This window comes from Pipistrellus hanaki (genome assembly GCF_964339955.1).
Source record: "Pipistrellus hanaki genome assembly, chromosome: 5".
Taxonomy (NCBI): Eukaryota; Metazoa; Chordata; class Mammalia; order Chiroptera; family Vespertilionidae; genus Pipistrellus; species Pipistrellus hanaki.
The window spans coordinates 26,586,991-26,609,254 of NC_140507.1; the positions used below are offsets into that span (position 1 = coordinate 26,586,991).

The 22,264-nt window shown below is 58.4% G+C and overlaps 1 protein-coding gene across 2 annotated transcripts in view; it reads right to left on the minus strand.

The window, feature by feature from the left end:
• The window catches only part of PSD2 (pleckstrin and Sec7 domain containing 2), a 42,411-nt gene extending 23,083 nt beyond the window's left edge, over nt 1-19,328 (minus strand). The window contains exons 1-5 of one of the 2 annotated variants that reach the window (XM_084884506.1): nt 19,120-19,328; nt 5,859-6,278; nt 4,067-4,534; nt 3,508-3,702; nt 349-429 (exon numbers count right to left, since the gene is read on the minus strand). In XM_084884506.1, the coding sequence (XP_084740632.1) occupies nt 349-429; nt 3,508-3,702; nt 4,067-4,534; nt 5,859-6,229 (1,115 nt within the window). In that variant the 5' untranslated portion in view covers nt 6,230-6,278; nt 19,120-19,328. Of the gene's footprint in view, nt 1-348; nt 430-3,507; nt 3,703-4,066; nt 4,535-5,858; nt 6,279-17,324; nt 17,435-19,119 lie in introns of those variants that run through there. The other variant, XM_084884507.1, reaches the window with a different exon arrangement.
• Between the last annotated feature and the right edge of the window lie 2,936 nt (nt 19,329-22,264).

Consider the following 22,264-nt stretch of genomic DNA (forward strand, 5'->3'; position numbering starts at 1 on the left):
TGGCTGGGCCACCAGGTCTGCTAGACACTGGGCTGCACCCTCCCACTCGGGGCTCCCCTGAGGGCCACTCCCTGGGCGCAAGCACCAATGGGGCCCGAGATCAACTCTCCCTCAACAACTGCGGGAAAGTGGGAAGAGAGTGGGGCTGCTGCCTTCTTTCCTCTCCTCGACCATCACAGCCTCAGCACCCACACGTCATGGGCGATCACCGAGTCTCCGGAAGGCTGCTGCTCTGATGGCCCCTTCTCAGCCTCCCCAAAGTGGTCTCGTTTATGACAGAGCTGGTATGAGAATTCAGAATGCAGCCTGTAACACCTGTGGGCACTGCCCTGTCCCAGCCCCACTGACCTGAGCGCTCTGTCCAGAGTCAGGCCCGAGAAGTCGAAGAAGCTGAGGTACTCCCCGGCCACCAGCCTGCTGAACTCGTTGCTGCCAGGAGAGCAGGGGGTGTCCGTGAGAAGCAGAGCACAGCAAACCTTGGGGGGTACATGGGCAATACCCTGACCCACCCCCTCAGACCTGCCCACCCCACGGCTGTCTCCCCTGCTGGCCAGCTGGGCTCTGACAGTTCACCTGGGCTGGGGGTCAGGAGGCTGCCTGGGGGGGATGATGACTTGGGCAATGCCTACAGGAAGGGAGAGCCGCCAGGATGCAGGGTGTCCCTACAGACGGCACAACATGTCCAGGAAGCCACCGGCAGGGCCATGTGGCTAGAGCCAGAGAGGGGGATCAGGGGCAGCAAGATAAGAGCAGGGAACAGGGCCCGGGAGTCAAGGGAAGGGTCCAGACTTGAGTCTGAGGGCTGACGTGGGGAGGGGAACGAGTGGAATGGTCAGATCTCTGTCTGGAACATGCTCCCGGCTGCATGGAGACCCATGTGGGGCTGCAGTAGCTACCCAGGAGGGAGAAGGAAGAGGGAGGAGGAGAGAGACTTTGGAGGCAGGATCCACAGGATATGGGGATGAACCCCAGGTGGGCATGACAGGGGAGGTGGCCCCGGGGGAGATATCCAGCGCTCAGAACAACAGGCGGGAAAGGATGTGTCCTCGCGAGAGACCTCAGCCAACACAGGTAAATGGCTCCGTTTCTTCAACAAACTCATGGCATTAAAAGCAGGAGGGAAGCCCTGACTGGTTTGGCTCAGAGGATAGAGCATCCACCTGCAGACTCAAGGGTCCCAGGTTCGATTCCAGTCAGGGCATATACATTGGTTGCAGGCACATCCCCAGTGGGGGTGTGCAGGAGGCAGCTGATCGATGTTTCTAGCTCTGTCTCCCTCTCCCTTCCTCTCTGTAAAAAAATCAATGAAACATATTTTTTTAAAATAAAATAGGAGGGGACTGTCTGATTGTGGTTGACTAACACAGACTTAAGAGACGATTGGCCAAATGTAATGTGTAGACCTTGTCTGTATCCTGAGTTGAACAAACATTTTTGAGAAATTTAAACATAGACTGAATGTTAGAGATAATTAAGAAATTTTTGTTAATTTTATTAGAATTTATAATGGAATTATGATTGTGTAAAAAAACAAATCCTTATCAGCTAGAGACACATACCAAAGTATTTATGGAAAGAATGACAGAGTGCCCAAAATAAGCTTTAAAAAATTCCAGCAAATGGTGGGGCTGGGGGAGGGGGGAGGGCGGTTTAGAGGAAACAAAAATTTAAAAATATTGATAACTTTGAAGCTGAATAAACAGTACATAGAGGTTTAATATATTTTCTCTGCTTTTCTGTATGTTTAAAACTTTCATAATAGTTTAATTAGAGAAGGCGTGGCCAGTGCCTCAACACAGTTGAAGGTGAGGTCTGTCAGTGGCCACTGGATTCAAGACATGGGCTGCTACTGACCCTGGCAGGAGGGGCTTCTGAAGAGAGAGGGCGAGGAAGAAGCCAGCCCCAGGGCTGAATGTGGAAAGGGGAGCAGCTGAGTGTGGACCTGTGATCCAGGAGGTTACGGTTCAATTCCGGTCAGGGCACATGTCTGCGTTGCAGGCTCAAGCCCAGTGTGGGGCATGCAGGAGGCAGCCAATCAATGATTCTCTCTCATCATTGATGTTTCCATCTCTCTCCCTCTCCCTCTCCCTTCCTCTCTGAAATCAATAAAATATATATTTTTTAAAAGAGAGAGAGAAAGAAAGGGGGAGCGGACAGAGGCCACCCAGGGCACAAAGTCCCAAGAGTTTTAGCTACAAAGAGGCAGGGGGTACCTTATTCGATTTGGATCAGTGGATAGAGCATCAGCCCTCGGACTAAAGGGTCCCAGGTTCAATCTGGCCAAGGGCACACGCCCAGGTTGCGGACTTAACCCCCAATGGGGGGCATGCAGGAGGCAGCCAATCAATAATTCTCTCTCATCATTGATGTTTCTAACTCTCTCTTCCTCTCTGAAATTAATTTAAAAAAATATTTTTTAAAATAACAAAATTTTTTAAAAAGTGGCAGGGGGAGGAAGATCAATTGAGGAAGGATTTTTCTTTTTAGTTGGAAACGACTTGAGCACAATTACACGCTTATGGAAAAACTCTTACAAAGGGAGGGGTGGGGGGTGCTGAAAAGACGAGGGAGGATGAGGATCGAGCAGAACGAAGGCTTCTGAAGGGTGTCATTAGGTTGGCAGGCTCACGGCCCAGCAGGAGGGGGCTCGTAGTTGTGATTTCTGAGCTGGGCTGGGAGGACAAGGGCAGGATCCATGTGGAGGCTGCGGAAGGCGGAAGAGGCTGGGTGGAGGGAGAAGAGAAGGATCCAGGAGCAGAACAACCTCAGCGCCTGCCCGTGGCCTAAGCCCCAGTGAGTTCACACTTGGCGGTCTAGGGTCGGAACCGTCCCCGTTAGCTGTGAGCTGGGCCTGCTTCTGCACCTCCGGGGCCTCACTGAGGTGCTGGGAGGCCTTCCGAGGAGGAGGAGAGGCCGGGGGACGTGCTGATGGTCAGACATGCTCAGGACGTGCAGGCACACTGTCCTCAGCCTCACAGTCCCGCCTGTCCCCCAGCCCCTTCAGGACTCTCATGTGCCGAGTTCCCTTTCCCCAGTCCACAGGCCAGGGCGTGTCTCAGTGGCTTCTGCCCGCTGAGCCAGTTCCGATAGACAGTGAGTGGGGCTTCTGAGGACCAGAAACCCTCCCCCAGCTACTGGGCAGCCCAGGCCCGGAGCCGCCTCTCCCTGCCCCCTTAGGCGGGCCACTAGCCCTCACCCAGCTGTTCTGTCCTCACTACCACCCATGGAGGCCTCATAACCACAGGACACATCCCACTGCCCCAGCCCCGAGGGCCTGCTCCACCTCCACCTCCCCGCCCTGGGAGTGTGGGCCGTCACCCAGGCCGCCCAGAAAGGAAACAGATGTAGGGCGAGTCCGGAAATGAGGACAGTGGCAGGAGGAGGGCTGTGGGGCTGTTGGAGCCACCCGAGCACCAGGCACTCCTCATGGAAGCCACCTGTGCCCCTTTCAGGCTGGGGGAGACGCCGGGTGTGCCAGGGGTGGGAGGGGCAGGAGACAAAACTCACTTCTTGCCCAGCTGCCGGGCGACATCACAGCGCTGGAAGCCCTCGAGGTGGTAGAGGCGGCGAGCCAGCCGGCGGGCAGCCTCACTGACCCCCTGGCACCCGTTGGCCAGCGCGTCTGCGCTGCCGGGCTCCAGCCCCTCCGAGCTGCTCAGCTCTGAGTCGGAGTCGGACAGGCCATCCTTGAGGCTGGGGTCACTGCGGAGGGGGGGTGGGGTGAAGAGGAGGGGCTCAGAGGTCTCCCCAGGCCTGCACAGCCACACAGGGGCCAGAGTAGGGCGAGCTCCCCTGCACAGGAGGGACCAGGCCAGACTCCGGGGAGAGCCCTCCGGTGACATCACTAGATGCTCCACAAACCCACAGCATGCTCCCTGGCCTGCCCGTGCAGACAGACCCGGAAGGGCAGCATGCACCCACAGGGCTGGGTGGGAAGTCTGGGTGCAGGTGAAGGGAATGATGACCTTGGTGAGGGCTGTGCACTCTGGGCACTGAGCTGCCCTCACTGGCTTTACCTCCTCTGGGTCTGTTTCCCCATCTGCTCCCGGTCTGGGCCCGGCCTCACCTGGCTGAGTTCAGCAGCTTGTCCCTGTCCTCCTCCTCTTCCTCCTCCTCCTCCTCCTCCTCCTCCTCTCCGCCTGGGCCCCGGAGTCCATCTTCGTGGAAGCCATTGGGCACGGCGGCGAGAGACAGGCAGCTCAGGACGTTCTCCGAGCGGCTGCTGGAGATGGACCGCCGCAGGGGGCTGCCCAGCTCCCCATCGCCGCCCGCGGCTCCCGCGTCCCCTTCGGGCCCCGCGTCCCCGGCGCCCAGAGAGCTCCGGGGCTCGGGGCTGTCGCGGGCCCGCTGCTGGATGAGGGGCGTGAGGGGAGCCTCAAAGCTGACGCAGCTGTCGCTCTCGTCCGTGAGGCTCAGCACGTCCAGGGAGTCCAGGCTGCTGTACTGGGTGCCCCGCAGCAGCTCCGACTCCACGATCTTCTCGAACGTGGCGCTGAAGCCGTCCCGCACGTCTGGCTCTCCGGGGCCACCCGGCCTGCAGGACGTAAGGACCAGTCAGCCTCCGGCCAGGGTGCCCCAGTGCAGGTGCTGGGACTACACCCATCTGTGCCCGGGCGCCCCCTGCAGGTGGGCAGTGGGCATGGATTGTGTCCTGCTTATTTTCTCAGCTAATACTGCCTGATGCTGGCTGGTTGCTGGGGTAGAGCAGGCATGGACCACCCCCCAGTGCCCAACCCAAGCCTGGCCCACAGCAGGCATCGGGACATGACTGAGTCCTCTCCCTCCAGCCTGGCCCGCAGGGCTGCTCCCCTATCGCAGCGAGAGTCCCCGTGGTTCAGAATGTTGCTGTCCTGTTAGCCGGGAGGCTCTTAACTTGGCTGACCGCATTCCAGCTTTGCCATAATGCCACCTCCTCAGAGAGGCTGGGGGAGGCGGGTCCACACCACTGACCTCGCCAGCCCCCTTCCCATTATCCTCCGTCCTCAGGATAGCTCTTCCTACAGAGGGGAGCGTATCCTCCCTCCCAGCCTCTATCAGGATGCAGCATTCTGGTTGTTCCCCTGTTTGCCATCCGTGCCCCAGCCCCACCCAACACAAGGCCAGAAGCACCAAGCACACAGTAGGCACTCAGCAAACCTTACTGCATGACACACTGGGTGAGTGAGCAGATGCATGGAGCCCATGGCCCAGTACCCTGCCTGAGCCCTCGCAGGGCCCAGTGCTGCCCCAGAGGAAGCCTTTGTGCTGGCTGCTCCCTCCGCCCAGACTGCTCCTCCCTCAGCCAAAGCCTCTTCCTCCTCTTCTCAACCAGGTCTGCCCTGACCACCCCGTTGGTAATGGGACCTGCCCCAAACACCCTAGCCCCCTCCATTTTCCCCCAGAGCACTTCCTTCCTCCTAACATACTTTAATGCACTAAGGTGATGCTGTAACTCCAAAAAGACTGGAGTAAGATTCCAGATGGCTCTTAAGCCAGGGATTAACCCACAAAGCCTACTCTCTTAGGGCAGTTGCAACTCCAGATCCTCAACTCCAGAAAGCGGAGGGATGGACCAGGTGACCTTCCACATCGAGACATTGTGGAACTCTCATGTCCAGCCTGCAGTGCGGGAGTAGGACCCTCCAGCCCCACACAGAAATGGCCCATGACAGCTTGGGGACTGATGAGGGGTCTGATGGCCTTTGAAATCTCATGGCTCTATTTTCCCCAAATAACCAGAAGCTGAGCAAAACTGAGGCATGACATTCCCAGTTCATGGATGAGAAAAAACAAGAACCAGACAGGCTAAGTGGCTAGGCCCAGGCCAATAGCGTGGAGCAGCCGAATGAGGTGAGCCCATATTCTGAGACACAACTTACCCTGATTGAGGGTCCTCGGTGTCTGGACAAAAGCTCCGGGAGGCATCTTCTCCTGCTAGCCCACCCGCCCTCCAGGGCCTGGACCCCGTAGAATCATTGAGAATGTTTGAGTCTGGCCCCAGGACTAGACCATTGGTGAGGGAGAGGCCGAGGCTGAGGCCCTGAAGGGCCATGTCCGGGCCCTTTGTGGGCTCCTCAGTGTCCTCCAGGGTGCTCCTTATCTCACATCCTGGGCTGTCGTGGCTACTACTCAGGTCCTCTCTGGCCGCCATTCCATTCTGGACTGGGGGCTCCTCCTCAGGCTCCAGGCTGGGGTCCCGGGGGGCACCATCTTCCCCAGGCAGGACAGATGGGAGCTTATCCTCATCCATGGCAGACACCGCTCTACCTGAGCTGGCGGCTCCTGGGACTCCGTTAGATCTGCCGGCAGATGGAGACGAAGGGGTGGTCACACAAGGCAGGTGTTGGGGGCTAAAGCCCAGCGGAACCAGCTCCAGGCAGGCTGCTTGGGGACAGGAGGATGGCTGAGATGACCTTCTCAGGATCTCCTGACTAGTGTCTGGGTCCAGGCTGTGATGTCTTCAATGCCCTGTTCAAACCAGCCCCCTTCTCCTCTCCCCCGACCCCCTATCCCCTACCATTCTACGTGCCCCAGTCCCTCCTTCCCGGCTGTGCCCTCAGAATTCACCAAAGCCCCTTGAGGAAGACAGGTGGAGAGGGTCCAGGGCTCCTCCTCCATCCTTCCTCTCCTGCTACTGAGTGTTGGAGGCAAAACCCCAGGTGACAGCAACCAGCCTCCTGGCCTCTTTGCATGTCCTCTCACCCTGGCTCTGGGAGCCAGACCACTGTGAATCCGAGGTGAATGGAAGGAGCTGGGATGGGGCTGCCTTCAGAGGGGGAGTTAGGAGAGGAGGCAGGGAAGTCAACAGAAGTGCAGCTTTCTCACAACAGAAGCCACCTCAGAAGCCAAAGTGAGCCATCCAGGCCCCGTGTGAGGCGCTGTCCAGGGTGCTGGGCAGGTGCAGGGCCACCCAGAGCCTCCCTGAGAGTGTAGCTGCCTTTGCTGCCCAGTGCCCAAAGCTCTGGCTGTGGGGAGCGTGAGGGGCCTGGGATTGCCCTCCACCCCTGGGCCTTCAGAGCCCAGCAGCCACGAGGAGGAACTCGTTAGGAGGCTGCACGGGGAAACCCCTGCTCTGCCCAACTCACGGTGACCTCTCATGGACTCCTCGCTGCCCCACCCAGGCCAGGCCTGCTCCCTTCCGCCCTGCTCTGGGCCTGTTTCTCCTCTAAGAAGAGGGGGGAGGGCCCCCTTCAGAAATGTCAGAGCCAGCCCACATTTCCCAGAGGCCTCCTGCCCAGATGTGATGGGCTGTGTTCTGACTCTCCCCTCATGCCGGTCTGGCCCAGCCCCACTCAGTCTAAGCTACTTTTTCTACCATCCCTTCCAGCCCCTCCCCCACCCCCACCCCACCCCGCAATGATCACTGCCACCAGGGACACAGCGCAACCTCTCCAAACCACTTCCTGCCTCTCTTCTTCAGGCCTCAGCTTCCCCCAGCACGCCCTGCTCCGCTGGAGAAGGGGCTCAAGGGCTCAGGAGAGGCTGGGGGGGAGGGGCTCCTGGACTGCAGCAGAGCGAGCTGCAGGCACAGCCACAGAGATCTGAGTGAGGCCCATCCTGCCTGGACTTGTCTTGTCACCGGTGTCACCTGACGGACCTGAATGGCATGTTATGAGGCCCTCCCCCCAGACCTCCTGAACCAGCATCTCCAGGGAACTGATAGAGGGGGAGGAACTTCCCACTTAGAGAACATGGGCCCGGAGAGGAAAGTGAGCCTACTTCTCTGGGGGCTTCTGGGGCCCCTGAGGGATCTCTGACAGCACAGGACCCCTGAAGGTTCACTTCACCCCGGCCGGTGTGGCTCAGTTGGTGGGGCATCATCCGGTACACAGAAAAGTTTCCGGTTCAATTCCTGGCCAGGGCACATGCCCAGGTTCAGGCTCAGCCCTCAGCGGGGGGTGTGCAGGAGGCAGCAATCGGTATTTCACTCTCACATCCAGGTCTCTCTCTCTCTCTCTCTCTCTCTCTCTCTCTCTCTCTCTCTCTCTCTCTCTCTCCTTTTAACATAAATAAATAAATAAATACTTTTAAAAAAAAAAAAAGATTTATTTAGTAAAACATGAAGTGAAGGAGAAGGGGACATGATGACAGGGGTTTGGGGCCCCAGCCCACACTGCTAAGTGTTAGCCTCCTAGAGTTTTGAAGTTTGTGTGATAATAGATTTTTTTTTTTTAATTATCAGATTTTTTTTTTTAAGTCTGAAGCACCAGGCTCTAGGATATCTGGACCCTGGGGAACCCCAAAGGCTTGGCCCTGAGTGAGGGATTCTTTCTGGTTTGCCCTAAATCCCTGCTGCTTCCGTTGCTGTTTCATTCTGTTCCCATGGGTTGTGTGCTCAGAAGAGGGAGAGAACAGGTCACCTCCTCAGCTAGCGTCCTGGGTGAGGGAGCACTGAGAGAGGAAGGAGGAGGGTGAATGGGGCCCTCTGGCCTGCTTTCTAGCCCAGGGGCCTGGATGGGCATTGGATCTGGGGCACAGGGCTTCACCCCAGCCCATCGGGGTGCCTCAAGCTCCCACACCCGCACAGGAAGGCTGAGCCTGGCAGGGCGGGGTGCCTTCGCTGTGGTCAGGGCTCGCCTGAGACCTGAAAGCAAGGACCTCTTGGGAGGCCCCCTAACTCCTAGCAGCTGCCTCAGGCTGTTTCTAATCTTACCTGCCCTGCCATGTCCTCCTGCAGCAGGGAGCAGGATGGAGGTTCTGCCAGCACCGGGCACTGGGCCGATCCTCGGCTTCTGGGGGTGAGCAGACAAGGGGCAGCATTGAGCTCCATCCTGGGTGAGGGCCCAGAGTCCCTGCCTGGGCTGAGGGCCAACTGAGCCCAGAAATAACGGAGCCAGGACCTCCCTCTCCTAATGAACCCGAGGGAGGGGGGCAGAAAGGGGAGCCTCAGGGCAGAGGTGTGAAACGATGCCCCAGTCCTCACACTGAACAGCCATGTGCCCCGGGACTCGTTGTTCCTTCTGGGGGACCCAGCGCAGAATGGGGGCATCCGCTCTGCTCTCCTTCCCCAGGGCCAGCGGGAGAACTTAAGGTCATGAGATCCAAGGGAGAGTAGACACACCACAGAGGTCAAGGAGAAAGGCCACTGTGGTCCACTCTTCCCACCACAGTGAGTGGCTGCTTCTAGAACTCAGAGTAGCCTCCCCATCCCCCACCTCCTCCCCAAAAAAAGTAAGAGTAGTCTCCCTCTGCACCTGGCTCGGCTGGAGGTACAGGATGAACCCCGTTTCCCAGGCCCCCTGTCAGACTCTTCCAAAGGATCAAGGGCTCAAGTCTTCAATCAGAAGTCCACCTAAAGCAGTGACCCTGCCCACCGCCAGCCCTGCTGGGAGAGGGGGGCGTGGGCACAGCTAGGCCAGAGGTCACATCCCAAGGAGATTGCCTGCAAATGACAGGCCGGCAGTACTAGGTCTCCTGCATCTTCTCAGCCTGAATCCAGCCCTGCTCTGCGCAGGGGCTCCCGCTAACAACTGCCTTTGGGATGACCTCGGGCTCAACAGCCTCTTTTTTCAGCACCAACCAAGATGGGACCCATGGTGACAGTGGAACTCTGGCTGGGCCAGGCCTAAAAGTCAAGCCAGCCACTTTCTGGGTCTCAGCCGCTCCTGAGACAACCCCGCCCCTCCTCCCTATGGAAGCTAGAAGTTATATCACATCGCTCCCTCACTCACAACCGTCCAACAGCTCCCTCTGCCCTTCAATCAGAATTCAGTCTCCTCCGCATGGCCTAGAAAGGCCCTGCCTGAACTGGTTCACTGCCCTCTCCCCACCCCCAGCCCCTCAGCCACGTGGCCTTCTTTCTGCTCCCTGAGCTCATTCCCACCTCAGGGCCTTTGCACCAGCTGTGCCCTTGGCCTAGAATGCTCTTTCCCTAGATCTCTAAATGACTGCCTCTTCTGTCGCTCAGGGCTCAACTCCAGCACCGCCTCCTCGGAGAAGCCCTCTGTGGCCTCCGCGCTCTCTCACATGCCTCCACGGAGCAGCATATCTGCACAGCGGCACTTAGCAGGACGAAAACCACCTTTTCTGTTTGTTTCCTTACTACCTGTCGCACTAGGATGTAAGTTGAGTGAGGGTGGGGACTAAGTCACATTCACGGTTATCTCCCCCAGAGCCCAGCGCAGTGCCTGACACACAGTGGGATGTTTTTAAATATTTGGAGATGGTAATCACCCCTGTTGCAGGCAGAGGCTGAGAGGGGTTGAGTAACATGCTCAGGGTCACAAAGCTGGAAAGTGGCAAGGCCAGGCACTGTGAGGAACCCAAGGAGAGGCTGGAAAGGGGCCAGGCAGGGGGTGCTCCAGGGCCCAACAGGCTCTAGAAGACAGAGGGGAGGGGACATGGGTGCAGGTGTCTGTGTGCACGTCTGTGAGCAAGCATACAGTGCTGGTATTTGTGGGTGCGTTCACACAGGCAGACACACAAACACACATGAAGGACGCTGGGCAGCCACTCAGAAGACAGTCCCCTGGGTTGTGAGGTTGAGATAAGGACCCAACAGGCCTAGGGACAAGGTTCAGGGCAGCCAGACCCACATCACTGGCCAACTGGGATCCAGCCATTCTGCTCTGGGGGAAGCCAGGGGCAGGAAAGGGCCAACCTAGTGCTTCAGGCTAGGAGGGGAGGGGGGGTAGGAGACAGGCACCCACAGTGGCCACGGCCACACCCAGTGGCATCGGGTGGCTGGGTGGGTTTGGGAGGAGCTTGGGGCAGACAGGCCCACTTGGTGGAAATGGGGGTTCAGGAGGCAGAGCTAGGATAAGGAGCCCAGGAAAAGCAAAATCTAAGAGCCAATGTGGGATGCTCACGGGGGCTGAGAGCCCGGGCAGCGTATGTCAAGGGGGCTGGGGTCCGAGAAAATCATTTAAGAATGTCAGTGAAAAGCAAGGCTGAGACCGCAGCTGTCCCAGGGAGCGGGACTGAGAGCACAGAGACTCCTGTTTGGCCTCCAGCGTGAGAAGGAGGTCTGGGTAAATGAAACCCTGATTTCCCGTGTATGTCAGAGATTCCTAACAAGTTCAGAGTCTTTGGCTTCCTCCAGCATCTGATAAAGCTGTGGATCCCACCCCAGACAGACTGGCACTGGCGTGCATAGCAGGTTGAGTAATTTTTGAAAGGCTCACGGACCTCTAAAGCCCATCCATGGGCTCTGGGCATGAACCCCAAGCTGGAAAAATCCCCAAGGACTTCCCACCTCTGATACTGACACTCAGAGAAAGTTCTATGCGGGGGAGGGCCAAGGGGGAAAGCTGAAAACCTTTCACCATCACACCTATTCTCAACCCACTGGGAACCCACCCATACATCCCCATTGGTCCCACTGCCCTTCCCCCAAATCCCTACTACACTGACTCCCTAGCTCACCCAGATTTTGGCACATGGGCTGGGGTCTTCACACACACACAAACACAAAAGTATATATGCACAGGCAGCTGAATACTAGTAAGAGAGCTGGCATGCAATTGGTGCTCAGAAGAGACCTTAACCAGGTGTGCCTACCCCATTCGTGGGCACTCCGGAGCTGAAAGGAAGACACCTCAGGGGGCGTCACTGGATCACACAGCTAACTATGCTCTTCCCCTCCCCACCCCAGCCTCTGCCAGCCAAGGAGTCTGGAAGTCAGGGCCTCCTGGTCACCCCGGAGCTCTAGGCACCCTCCCCAAAGATCAACCTGGCACATACCTCCTCAATGTCTCAATTGCCCAGGACAGGGAGGTGCCCAGGATACAGAGGGATGTCTACCCAGGAGCCCCAGGAACTTTCCTGCCTCCATTTCCCAAAATGACCCCAACCCCTCCTAACCCACTTGGCCTTCCCAGCGTGGACCACCTTGTGCAGCAGCAACAAGTGCCTCAGACTGGGACAGTGCTGTCAGAAAGACCTGGCTTCACATCCCAGCTCCGCTGCCCACAAGCTGTGTCACTTCAGGAAAAGCTGCCCACCTCTCTGAGCCTCAGCATCTTCCCCTGTAAAACGGGGAGCGCTAACAGCATCTGCCTTGCAGGCTGCAGTGAGGACAAAGGAGATGGTGTGGGTGCAATGCTCAGCTCAGAGCTGGCCACAAGTGCTGAGGGAGCAGCAGCAGCAGCGACTGCTCCCGAAATCCTGTCTCGGGTCTGCAGGGCAATGGCTGGCTGCCCACACTGGTCATGGAATGCACAGGAGAGCAACCTGGGCAGCACAGGACACTCACTGGGCCCCAACAGACCCTTGTTCTTGGCAGCCTGCCAGAGAAGGTTCTAAGGCAGGGACTTCAGAGGCCCAGCCTGAGGGTGGAGGCAGGAGAAGGTTCTGGGGGAACCAGGAGGATAGGCCAGAGAGAACACCCTGCCTTTTCCTGAGGCAAGTGAGGACCCTACAGTCCTGGCCCCACTGATGCTCCCACCCTCGGCCAGGCACCCACCTAGCTTTCCATCTCAAAGTCCCAGGTGTGGGGCAAAGGCCATGCCTAGGCCTCCCTTAAAAGGCACCCACCCCCTTTAGGTGGTGCCAGTCTTGGGTTGTTAAAAGCCCGGCACCACCCCACTTTCCTCCTCCCGTTTTGGCCCCTGGGGAACCAGCTTGCCTTGGGTTGTAGGGATCTGGACGGCCTCCTCTTTTTCCTGGTAGGCATGATCACTGAGCCCTGGATGCACATTTGCATCTTATCTGCATGTGCCCTGCAGCCTCCTGGGATTTCCAGGGGCCCCTGGGCCCAGCTCCTCAAAGGTCATCCCTTGACATCTCCCTCTTTGCTTCTTTCCCCTCCCCCGCCCCAAGCCACTTTGCTTATAATTTGCATACATCTGCATGCTGGTTTGGAGAGCCCTCAACACTGCTGAAATTCACAATGTCTCCTGTCAAAGCCCAAGTCATCTTTATAACTGGTGACTCTACCCCCAGCTGACTCCCCTATAGGGTAAGCCCTCAGTTATCTGGGACCACAAAGGACTGGGCTATTCGTATGAAGTGACTGGCCGCTGCTCTGTCTTCCTGGATTCCAGAGAACACCTGGGACTCACTCTACTTCTTGAGCCACATTTGACCATGAGCCTGTGGATTGAGAGCTCTATAATGGACGGACCAAGAGCAAGTCCTCCCAATCAGCCCTGCTCAGCTAAAACACCTGCGGGGGAGCAGGCGGACCCAAGAGGTTCAATCTCTGAGTAGCCTCCCCCCCAGTCTGATCAACAGCCAGGAGAGAGGAAGTAGGAAATTTCAACATCCCTTCTTTGCCCAATTTTCACTTACCCTGTTACTGTCTCCTCACATTTTCTGTCCAACCCCTCCCACCCTCTCCCTCCCTGCCTCATCCCCTGTGATCTTCATCCTAGCCCTTCCCCAACCTCTTGATTATACAGCTCCATTTAACCCCTCCCTTGCTGAGTCCCTCTTCCCCCATCCTCTCCTACTTTAAGACTTCAACAGAGTCTGACAAAGGTTGTAGTCTTGGGGATGGTTGAGGGCCAACAGCATATGGTACAAAGCAAACAGGTGTGAAAGGTGCGTACTGGGCCATTCCACTCTTGCCTCCCTGTCCTAATCTCTGAAACTATCCCTTCCTATTCAGCCATAGCCCACAGATGGGAGATCTAGTTGCTGGTAAATGCCTCATCTCTTGATGGACAGTACATGGGGTAAGAGAGAAAGAGTGAGGAATCACACCAACATTTAGGCTCTGAGCACCTAGAAGGATTGAACTGTCATTCCTGAGATAGGGAGGACTGGATGGAGTAGGTTTAGGAGGAAGACTTGGAGCTCAGCTTTGGACAAGCTAAGTTTGAGGTGTCTAGTAGACATGACTATTGAAATGCTGAGTAGGCTATTGGAGCTCAGAAAAGAGGTCAAAATTTGGGATATAAATTTGGAACCTGGAAGCATGTATCATAAATGATGCTTAAAGCCATAGGACTAGATGAAATGGGCATGGGAGTGAATGCAGTAGAACAGTTGGCAAGGGCTAAGTACTGGGGCACTCCAAAACTTAAGAAGTGGGGGTGGGGGAGAAGGGGACTGAGAGGAGCAACCCATGAATGAGGTCAGAGGAAAACAGGAGAATGGATATCCGGAGGTCAAGGAATTTTTCAAGGAAGAGGGAGACAGTGAATGTATCAAATGCCATAGGACTGAGAATTGGCCATTAGGTGTAGCAACATGGCAGTCATTGGTGACCTTGAGAAGAGCAGTCAGTGGAGTCAGGGGAGTGAAAGATCAACTGGCTTGAAGTCAAGAGAGAGTGGGAGGAGGGGACATGGAGACGATGAGTCTAGACAACCCCTCTGGGGAGTTCTGCTGTAAATGGGGAACAGAGAGATGCAGAGGTAGAAGAACCAACAGCTGGAGCAATGTCTCCAACTAGGCACGAGGGGACAGGATCAGAGGGGAGACCTTAACCAGGAGCAGGAGCACTTCCGCCAGAGACAGGAAGATGCTGGCAGGTGGGTGAATGCAGCACTGGGAGTCTGAGAAAGTTCTGATGGCTTCTATTTTCTCAAAGAAGTAGGAAGCAGCCGAAACCGGTTTGGCTCAGTGGTAGAGCGTCCGTCTGCGGACTGAAAGGTCCCAGGTTCGATTCTGGTCAAGGGCATGTACCTTGGTTGCGGGCACATCCCCAGTAGGGGGTGTGCAAGAGGCAACTGGTCAATGTTTCTCTCTCATTGACATTTCTAGCTCTCTATCTCTCTCCCTTCCTCTCTGTAAAAAAATCAATAAAATATTTTTTTAAAAGATTCTCTCTTTAAAAAATATATATATTTGTAAAATTTAAATAAAGAAAGAAAGAAAGAAAGTAGGAAGCAGTGTCTGCAGCTGTGAGGAAGAGCTGAGGAAGAGGGACTCGGGCTGAGGGTGAAAGTGTGAGGCAGTCATCAGGTAGGGGTGGGGAGACCCATGGCAGGACAGGACTGAGGACCCACCTGAAGTTCACGGTTTTGACCTTAAAGTCCAGTAGAGGTTTTTCTCAGCCCCATTCAACGACACAGGTCAGGTGTGGGGCAGGCTGGGCAATGGATGTGGCCAGAGTTGGGGTTTAGCCAAGCAAGCAGGAAGCCAAATGAGTTGGGAGGCCCTTTAAGGGAGGGATTATCCTGACTTACAGTGGCCAGCTCAAAGTCCCTCCCCCCGCTGGTGCCTGAAAGCCCACCATTCATTTGCTGCTGTGGGTTAGGCATGGCCATCCCTCTGCCCTCATCCCAAAGGGAGCTTCTAAGAGGGTGGCCACAGGGAACCACCAGGACCTGGGGAAATGAGCATCCCACACACTGTTCCTTCAACCTGGGTATCCCTCAGACCTCGCACACTTAAAACCACATTGGCTATCGCCCTTCCCAAGCCATCGCACATCTCTCCCCAGCTCTAGTGGGTCCCCAGTGCCAGTCCATTCTGCCTCATAAATCGCTCCTTTTCCATCCCACCTGCCATGCCCCAGTCCCAACAGGGCCACCACACCACCAGCTCCATTCCCTCTGAATGCCGTTCACAGCAACCCTGAATCCAGAGTCCAGCATGTTATGCAGGACCTCACGGTGGCCTCCTGACCAGCCTCTTTTCTACCCATCCTCCTCAGAGCGCCTTTTCCGGCACTCACATCTGTCCCATCACTGCCCTTTCTCCCTGTCTTGTCACCTCCCTCCTACTTCCCCTCCTTGGGCCCCTCAATACTTCCTCTGGGCCTCTGCCCCCCTCTGACAGCACCTCCCAGGAGCTGTGGCTCACCCCATCCCCACCCCAGAGGTTGTGACTCCTTAAGGCCCCATCAGTGACAGCTCAGTCGCCCTTCTCCAGCGTGTGACCTGAAGTAGGAATTTGGTCAGTGTTGCTGGCCAGGTGCATGGCTGACCAGGTGGATGGAGCTTCTGGAGGCAGAGAAGAGGGAGGAATGGGATTGAACCAAAGGGACTCCTTAGCCCAGTGACCTAACTTAGCACCACCGCTTATAGGACAAGCTGATGACACGTGTCTTTCTGAAGGGATGCACAGAGAAGGACACATATCACCTATGGGATAGTCTTGCAAAAAAAAAAAAAAAAAAAAGTGTTTAACCTGAATCTGCTCATGAGGAAGCAATAACACAAATCCAGAATGTGGAACAGTGTACAAGAGGACTGAGCAGGAGTCTTTAAAACTGACAATGTCATACAAAGACTTTTTAAAAAGCAGAGGAATTATTCCAGATTAAAAATGAATAAAAAGACATAAGTAAATGTAAGGTGTGATGCTTGGTTACAAAAATAAATTTTTAAACAGCTGTAAAGGATATTACAGGGACAACTACAGAAATTTGAACATGGATTACCTGTTAGGTTAAATTGTACCATTCATTTCTTGTGTATGTGAATAGTATGGTCATTATATAATGACCATGGACATTCTTGTCTCTGGAAATTCATGCTGAAGTATTTAGCGATGAAGTGTTATAATGTCTGCAACTTACTTTCAAAAGATTCGAAGAGAGAGAAAAAATGTGGGCAAAATGTCAACAATTGGCAAATCTAACTCTCAAGGTGAAGGGTATAGAGGTAGGTGTTTGTTGTGCTATCAGATTCAACAAGACAACAAGAGGGAGGGAAAGGAGTGAAGGGAGACACTCCAAATAGTGGGGCTCAGGGCCTGGCTTGCCGGGGTAGGAGTGGGAAGAGAGGGCAGGGCTTCACCCCAGCAGCCCACACGCTGGGCTGGAGTCCTGGCCTAGGCTGGGCTGGACGCAAGAGTCGTCTAGGACCCGGCAGACACAGCCCTGGCGTGGCTCACCACCTAATGAGGGTCAAGACCTCTAGGCAGCAGACTTGGCTGTGTGCAAGCCCACCTGGGGGAACAGACTCTGCCATAACAGCCAGGTCCCAGGGGGACCAGGAGGGCAGCTCGCAGCCAGGGCAGGGCCAGCAGACACATGGGCTGTGGCAAGGAATCAGGTCTGCCCAAGCCCACCCTCCCCCAAACACCCCTCCAGGGGCGACAGCCTGAGTGTATCCTCCCATGTGAGAAGCCAGGCTAAATACGGAGCCTCAGACATAAGACGCCACTCAAAACAGATTTCCCTGGGAAAGACCATCTGGCAAAGGATGTCTAGAGCGTCGTCTGTCGAGAGACGTAGCGTCATTCCCCTGCAAGCCGACATCCGGAAAGGGAATGCCTCCGTCCCAGCTCTCTAAAAGACCCAGCTTGGTGCCTCAGTTTCCCCCAGGACGCCCCTTGCTCCGGGTGGAAAGGCACTCGGTCCCACCTCCCTCCTTACTTCCTGTGAAGTAGAAGAGACTGAGACACAGGTCCAAGCAGCGGACAGTTCTGCTCAGGTGCAAATCCTGATTCTGCATGTGCCCCTGTACAAGCAGCTGTGTGTGTCAGAATACTTAGCTCCCTGGTTGTACTTGAGATCTGGAAACGGAGTGAGGTCCTCTCCCCAAACCCCTCTCTCGGTCCTGTCAAGAGCAGGAAGTCCTTCGTTCCAGCTAACTTTGCTCCCTCCCTCAGGAGACACTGCAGGCCGGACCGCTGGGGGTGCATGCCCACGGCTGTCACAGCAGGACGAGCTGACGGAGCCTCTCTGTCGGGGCGCAGGCAGGGCCTGGCGTGGTGGGAGGAGTGGGAAGTCACCAAAGCATGGAGGCTTCAGCCGCTGCAAGAGGCAGCAGCAGGGAGGTCTTCCAAGGACATTGCAGTCATTCTTCCACCTTTAGCTGGGCCACCACCACCTACTCACCCCGATGTGTGGGAGCCACAACCTGGGGGCCTGCCACGATTCCACCGGGACCGCACTGCACAATAGCCCCGTTCAAAAGCCACTGTCTTTTCTATACAGAGATGTGGGGTGGGGAAGAGAGGGCAGCCGGCCCTCTGAGATCACACGTCTCAGCGTGTGTAGCTGCCCTAGCAGGTAGGGCCCTAACCGCCCCAGGGAGGGGTGGAAGGATGACTATATCTGCCCGGGGCCAGGATTTGGTCTGGGGAGGGTCCAGATGTCCCTTATCCACCCTCCCTCAGGCTGCCTGAGGACCCTCCCATGGAGCAGCTTTTGTTTCAGGGTCTGGAAGAAAGAGCTGGGGAGCCCAGGGAATCCCACATGCCTCTCCTCTCCTCTCCTCCCTCAGACCCGGGCTGCCCCTGCCCTGGCCAAACCCCCAGCTCCTCCCTGCTCCCCATTCCCCGCCCACGGAGCCCAGCCTGCTCAGCCTGAGCTGCCCAGAACCTCAGCCCCACTTCCATCCTGGCTGGGGCTTCCGCCCCCCGTTCTTCCAGCGCCCCCCCCCCAAGTTGGCCCCAAGATGAAAGGGTACACTGAGGCAGTGTCCCCTGTGCCTGAACAGAGACAATATCCCCAGTTCTGACTCCGGCAGCTCCCCGATCCTCCAGGGACAGCCAGAGTCAGATACCTCCTCCTGGGGGGGGGGGGGGGCAGTTGGACCGGGTGGTCCCCACATCTAGACCCCTGCCCCACCCCAGCCCCAGCCCCAGCCCCCCCAGCAGCGGGCCCCCGGGACCCCTCCCTCCCTGCGGCGCCACAGCCATTATGTGCCTTCCCGGCCTTGCCGGCCGCCTGCCACGCCCCCACGCAAGCCCCCATCCAGCGGAGCTCGGCGCCGGGAGGCCTGGCCGCCCAGCCCGGCTGTCAAAGTTGGGAAACTGGAAACAGAAATAAATCCTCGGAGCTGCTCCGGGGTAACGGTGACTGCGGGCAGGCCCAGCACCCAAAAGTCCAGGTCCCTGGGCGCCCAGCTCCCCCCGGCACCCCACAGCGCGCACACATGCACACACGCACACACACACACACACACTGAGCTTACACAAAAGGGGACCGGGAGGCAGGGCCCTGGAGACAATCGGCCAGCCGCCCTTCCCCGCCCTGCAGGCTGGCCCGGGGCTCCCAAAGGCGCCCCCGTCCCTGCCCAGACCTGGCCAGCCCAGAGCTTCCTCCTTCGGCCCCATCTCCATGACAACCGTATCCTTGGGATGCTCAGCCACCCTGAATTGATCTGGGAATGCCAGCCTTTGTTAGCAGACCCGGCTGGCATGGAGGGCGGAGGGCGGCGCCCCACCATCCAGCATGCGCCCCCCCCCGCCCCGGCCCCCCAGCACCCCCTCAGGGTCCCCGGCCCGGCGTGGCTCCGGGAGGGGCGGGGCCGGAGCGCAGGGCCCGGGGACCGGGCGACCCCGCGCCCCACTCACCGCTCCGGTGCAGCCTCAGGGCGGCGGGGCCATGCGGAGGCCGCCGCACCGGCCGCGCCTCCTCCGGCGGCCTGGCCCCGCTCCACCCGTCAGGTGCGGGGCGCCGGGAGGAGGCGGAGGAGAGGAGCGAGCGGAGCGGGCACTGGCGGCGGAGGGAGGGAGGGGAGGGCGGGCGGAGCGGGAGGGCGGGGAGGCGGGGGACTGCGGGCGGCGGGAGCGGAGCGGAGGCCACGGGCCGCCACGCCTCCTCGCCGGGCCAGACCGGCTCCCGCCCAGGCGGCGCGGCCAGCCCGTCCCGCACGCCGCCCGGCCCTTTAAGAAGGAGGGGGAGGGGAGCGGGGAGGTGCCCCACCACCCAGCCCCGCCCAGCCCCGCCGGCCCACCTCCCTCCCAGACCCTGAGCCTCAGACCTGTCCAGTTGCAGGAGCAGGTGGGGTCTGACTTGCCCAACACACCCTACCCACCTGGACCCTGGCAGGGAGGGCGTGGGAGAGCAGGGGCAGAAAGGTGGACGATCCCTCAGAGAGACAGAGCCCTACTTACTACCTCCCTCCCCTCCCCCCTCCCTCCCTCCCTCCCTTTCCCTACCTCCCTCCCTCCCTCCCTTCCTCCCTCCCTCCTCCTCTCCTCCCTCCTCCCTCCCACCTCCCTACCTACTCCCTCCCTCCCTACCTACCTCCCTCCCTCCCTCCCTCCCTCCCTTCCTCCTTCCCTCCCCTCCCTACCTCCCTCCTTCCTCCTCCCTATCACCCTCCCTCCCTCCCTCCCCTTCCTCCTCCTCCCCTCCCTCCTTCCCTCCTCCTCCTCCTCCCTCCCTTCCTCCTTCCTCCTCCCTCCCTCCCCTACCTCCATCCTTCCTCCCTATCTACCTCCCTCCCTCCCTCCCTCCCTTCCTCTTTCCCTCCCTCCCTCCCTCCCTTCCTCCTTCCCTCCCTCCTCCCTTCCTCCTTCCCTCCCTCCCTTCCTCCTTCCCTCCCTCCCTCCCTACCTCCCTCCTTCCCTCCCTATCTACCTCCCTCCCTCCCTCCCTCCCTTCCTCCTTTCCCTCCCTCCCTCCTACCTCCCTCCTTCCCTCCCTCTCTACCTTCCTCCCTCCTCCCTCCCTCCCTCCATCCCTCCCTCCCTCTCTCCCTCCCTCCCTCCCTCCCTACCTTCCTACCTTCCTCCCTCCCTCCCTCTCTACCTTCCTCCTTCCCTCCCTCTCTACCTTCCTCTCCCTCCCTCCCTCCTCCATCCCTCCCACCCTCCCTCCCTCCCTTCGTACCTTCCTCCCTCCCTCCCTTCCTCCCTCCCTCTCTCCCTCCCTCCATCCTTCCTCCGTCCCTTCCCTCCCTCCCTCCCTCCTTCCCTCCCTCCCTTCCTCCCTCCCTCCCTCCCTCCCTCTCTCCCTTCCTCCCTTCCTCCCTCCCTCCCTTCCTCCCTCCCTCCCTTCCTCCCTCCCTCCCTCCCTACCTACCTTCCTCCCTCCCTACCTTCCTCCCTCTCTCCCTCCCTACCTCCCTCCCTCCCTCCCTACCTCCCTCCCTCCTCCCTCCTTCCCTCCCTCCCTTCGTACCTTCCTCCCTCCCTCCCTTCCTCCCTCCCTCTCTCCCTCCCTCCGTCCCTTCCTCCGTCCATCCCTCCCTCCCTTCCTCCCTTCCTCCCTCCCTCCCTTCCTTCCTCCCTCCCTCCCTCCCTCCCTCTCTCCCTTCCTCCCTCCCTCCCTCCCTCCCTCCCTCCTCCCTCTCTCCCTCTCTCCATCCCTTCCTCCCTCCCTCCCTCAGAGGAAGGCAGACGGGCAGGCAGGCCTGGGTGAGGAGGAGGGCTAGAGCCAGAGCTGGAAGAGGGGAAGGGGGTGCAGAGAGAGGGACAAAGGGAAGACCCTGAGTGGGGGACAGGGGAGGGGTCCAATCAAGGAGTGAGAGACCCAGCCCCCGGTCAGGGTGTGGCCCGGGGCAGAGAGACAGAGGGTGCTCCGGGCTGTGGAGAGCACCTCCCCAGTAACTGGCCCACAGACCCTGCCCACGTGGTTACCACGAGAAGCCCCCCCCCCCCAGGCCCCCAGCTCTGAAGAAAAAGGTTGGCAGTGTTGTGCCTGGGCCGGACACCAAGCACCTCCTGGCTGGGAGGCTCCGGAGGGGGGGGGGGGGGTTCTACCTCCCAGGGCTCTCACCCCTGGGAGCTGGGGAGACCGGGATCTAGGCAGGCCCAGTCCCCGGAGAAGGGAGCTCAGGTTCCAGTCAGCCCAACCACAGGAAGCCACCTTCCACCCCTCCTTCCCTGCAGCCCCCGGCTGCTCCCTGCACCAGCTCCTTCCCGCCCTCTGCTGTCAGGCCTGTGAACCCACTGTGCTCAAGGACCGCCGCTCCATCCTCAAACCTCTGGTTACCGCCCCTTTCCTCTCCCTGGCCTTTCCATCCACACACCCCCATCCCCACCCCCCACCCCCGTTAGGGTCCCTTCTTAGGGAAGGGGCGTGTGCTGGCCTAGAGGGGTGTCTGCTCTGAGGGTGACAGCCCTCGGAGGTGAGTGGTCTCCTCCCTCTTCAAGCTGGGGCCACATCTGAAGCCTGGTGACCCTTGTCTATAACCGTGTGCCAGAACCCACACAAGTGCCTCCCACGTGTTAAATTTAATCCTCAAAACAGTCCTGCAACACCGGAGACTCCGAAGGCATAAGCCACTTGCCTAAGGTCCAGGAGGTCTGACCTGCGGGCACAGCCGGGCAGTTGGGAGGGCACTCGGCCGCCCCTCTCACTGCCCGCACCCCTGAGCCCAGATGTAAGGGCCGTGGCACTGCAGCCAGGGCCTCACTGAAGGACACGAAGGGGCTGGCCTCCTGCTGCCCTCCCTCCGCCTCTGCCCTTGGCCGCCTGTGGGCAGAGATGGGGGCAATAGGCAGCCAGGAGGGGCGGGCGGGGAGTGAGGTGACAGCTCTCTGCTTCCACTCTCCTGTTCTCAGGACCCGTGGCTTTGAGTCTCAGCTGGACCATCTTTCTTTTTTTAAGTTTTCTTTTAAATCCGCACCTGGCCGAAACCGGTTTGGCTCAGCGGTAGAGTCGGTCTGCGGACTGAAAGGTCCCAGGTTCGATTCCGGTCAAGGGCATGTACCTTGGTTGCGGGCACATCCCCGGTAGGGTGTGCAAGAGGCAGCTGGTTGATGTTTC